The sequence below is a fragment of the Eimeria acervulina genome, genomic scaffold (assembly GCF_000499425.1).
Source record: "Eimeria acervulina Houghton genomic scaffold, Eah_scaff1468, whole genome shotgun sequence".
In the NCBI taxonomy this organism is placed as follows: domain Eukaryota; phylum Apicomplexa; class Conoidasida; order Eucoccidiorida; family Eimeriidae; genus Eimeria; species Eimeria acervulina.
In genome coordinates this window covers 1-3,141 of record NW_013550227.1, presented here as the reverse complement: position 1 = coordinate 3,141, position 3,141 = coordinate 1, and the positions used below count along the sequence as shown (strand labels likewise).

General features: G+C 43.8%; 1 protein-coding gene across 1 annotated transcript; it reads left to right on the top strand.

The window, feature by feature from the left end:
• Positions 1–295: 295 nt before the first annotated feature.
• Positions 296–2,926, top strand: EAH_00060080 (dpy-30 motif-containing protein, putative; the record flags this gene model as incomplete). Its single annotated transcript, XM_013397103.1, has 3 exons — positions 296–1,262; positions 1,745–2,101; positions 2,285–2,926. Coding segments are annotated over 3 exons (1,966 nt in total), but the record flags the coding sequence as incomplete, so codon positions are not given.
• Positions 2,927–3,141: the final 215 nt, after the last annotated feature.

The window sequence follows — 3,141 nt, the reverse complement described above, 5'->3', positions numbered from 1 at the left end:
GTAATTTAAGCAAATAAATATAAATAAACTAATTTAAATAAACGAGCCTAAAGAAACAAATGCAAGTAAACCAATTTAAGTAAACTAATGTACACAAACAAAAGAAAACAAAAACAGACAAACACCGTAAACCACACAAGAAGATCTGTTACGCCAGCAAAAGCAGCAGCAGCAACAGCAGCAGTAGTATCAGCAGCAGTAGTATCAGCAGCAGCATTAGCAGCAGCAGCAGCAGCAGCAACAGGAGTGGATTATTCTTCCCAATGCATGCATAATTTGTTTATTAGTTGCTGCAATGAGGATATTTATAAACAACGTAAACACTTACTCAGGGATTGCTCTTGCAAGAACACTAAGACAAGGAGAAGGGGGTTTAAATCGTTTGTTTGGCACTGCAAAAGGGGTAGAAGAAGGCCCGAAGCAGCAGCCCCACACCCCCAGCAGCAGCAGCAGCAGCAGCAGCAGCAGCAGCAGCAGCAGCAGCAGCAGCAGCACGCAAAGCATACCTGTGCCTGCATGCATTCGTAGAGTTATATCTAAGAGGAACCCGCAGCAGCTACTACAAAATATACTTACGTGTAGCTTAGCAGTCTTTGATTTGCATAATAGCGAACCTGAAGAAATTGAAATAATTTTAAAAAGAATTAAAGCTGCTAATATACAACACCCTCTGACTGTTATTCTTATTTCTTCTGTTCTCACCTGGGGCGCAACCCCAAAACAGTACACCAGCAGCAGTAGCAGCAGCAACAACAGCAGCAACAGCAGCAGCAGCAGCAACTCGGACGGTCAAGAGACAGACGATGGCGCTGCTTCTGCTGCATCAACAGCAGCACCGCAGCAGCAGCAGCAGCAAGACATCAATGGGGACAGCGATTATCAAGAAGAAGAGGACTCCGAAGGAGTAGAAAAAGAGACAGAAGATGACGCCAGCAGCAGCAGCAGCAGCAGCACAAGCAGCAGCAGCACGAGCAGCAGCAGCACGAGCAGCAGCAGCACAAGCACAAGCAGCAGCAGCAGCAGCAGCAGCAGCAAGAGCCGCATACCTGTCCCCTTCTCTCAAGACCGCTACACCATAAGGGTGCCTCTTAAGCAGTATGAAGGTTGGAAGTGCATCGAAACTTTGCTGCTGTCTCTAAATTCTAAGACGAATTTCGTCGGTGTTGTTGTTGCTGCTGGAGTTTTGTATGGATACGGAGAAGATGTATTATACGAACCCTTCAAAGCAGCATGGCTGGGCCTCAATACAAACGCAACCATCGGTTAGATACTCCTGCTGCTGCTGCTGCTGCTGCTGCTGGTGTTGGTGCGGGTGTTGGTGCTGCTGCTGGTGCTGCTGCTGCTGTTGCTAGTGCTGCTGGTGTAAGTGCTGCTGGTGCTGCGGGTGTTGGTGCTGCTGCCGCTGGTGCTGCTGCTGCTAGTGCTGTTGCTGCTGCTGCTGTAGCTGCTGTTGATGCTGGCTCTGCTGCTAGTGCTGCTGCCAGTGCTGCTGCAGTTGGAGTGTATGAGGCGGTGCCCTCTATTCTATTTTTTGTTTTTGTTTATCTTTTTATTTATGTTTTATTATTTGTTGATGTTTAGTTTGCTGTTGTTTTGTCTTTTATAAACCCTAAACCCTAAACCCTAAGCCTTAAACCCTAACTGTTTGTTTGCTCAGGAAGCGGCAACAACTACGTTCCTTGCGTGCATATACAGGATTTATGTTCATTAGTTAGGGTTTTAGGGTTTAGGGTTTGGGGTTTAGACGAGAGCAGCAAAGAAAACACAAAAGAAAGCAGCAATAACTACTATCATATTGCTGTAGATTTAAGCAGAATTACTCAAAGACAAATAATAGAAGCAATAGAGACAGAAGTAGGAGAGGGTTTGCAGCTCGCTGCTGCTGGTGCTGCAGCAGCAACAACAAAAGAAGCAGCAGCACTCATACCGCAGCAACAAGCAGCAGCACTTCTTCTTGATCTTTCTTTCTTACCTTCTCCTTTAATGCAAACAAAGACATTTAAATGGAGCTCTCAAAAAGGCATAATTTACAACATCAAACAAATTGCAAAAGAATTCGTTGCAGCAAGAAGACTGCAGCAAATTAAAGTTCTCGTTATCGGTATAAATATATTCTTATTCTTATTCTTATTCTTATTCTTATTCTTATTCTTATTCTTATTCTTATTCTTATTCTTACTTCTATTATGCTTTTACATCTTTCTTTTTCTAGAATGTTAATAACAAAGTAATAATAATGACAACAATAAAACAAAAAAATGTTTTTGCGTTTTTCTTCTTTCAGGCCCCCCAGGGAGCGGAAAAACAGAATTAAGTAAACGTTTAGCGCTGCAGCTAAACGTCCGTTTGCTGCAGCTGCAGCAAGAGCAGCAGCAGCAGCAGCAGCAGCAGAGTATGAGGGCTAGGGAAGGAGAGCGTGTTGGTGCAGCAACAGCTTCGGGTGTATCTTCAGAGGATCTGAAAAAGAAAGGAAAAAAACCAGCAGCAGCAGCAGCAGCAGGAACAGCAGCAACAGGAACAGCAGCAGGAGGAACAGCTGCAGCAGGACCAGCAGCAGGAGCAGCAGGAGGAAGGAAGTGGCGCTGTTCTGTTGATGCTTCTTTCAAACAATTAAAAACAGCTCTACAACAAAATGTCTGCAGATATAGAGGCTTTATCCTTGATGGCGTTGTATCGTCTTATGAAGACTGTAAAAATCTCTTTCTTTCTCCTCAGAAACAACCCGAAGAAAACGCAGAAACAGCAGCAGCAGCAGGAGCAGCAGCAGCAGGATCTGATGCAGCAGCAGCAGGAGCAGCAGCAGCAGGACCTGACGTAACAGCAGCAGCAGGAGCAGCAGGAGAAGGCGAAGAAGCAGCAGGGGTTGTTGCTGCTGCTTCATACATGCCTCAGTTTGTTATTAGTCTTAGAGCCTCCGAAGAGCTTTGTGAGAAAAGAATAATGCATCTCCAGCAGTCTTCAGTTATTCAATCATATAATGATAGAGAAGGATTCAAAAAAAGAATGCAGCTGTACATACACCACAACGAAAACTGCGACGGGAAGCCAACACTCACAGACTTCTTCCAGGTATTATAATATATAATATAATATAATATAATATAATATAATATAATATAATATAATATAATATAATATAAT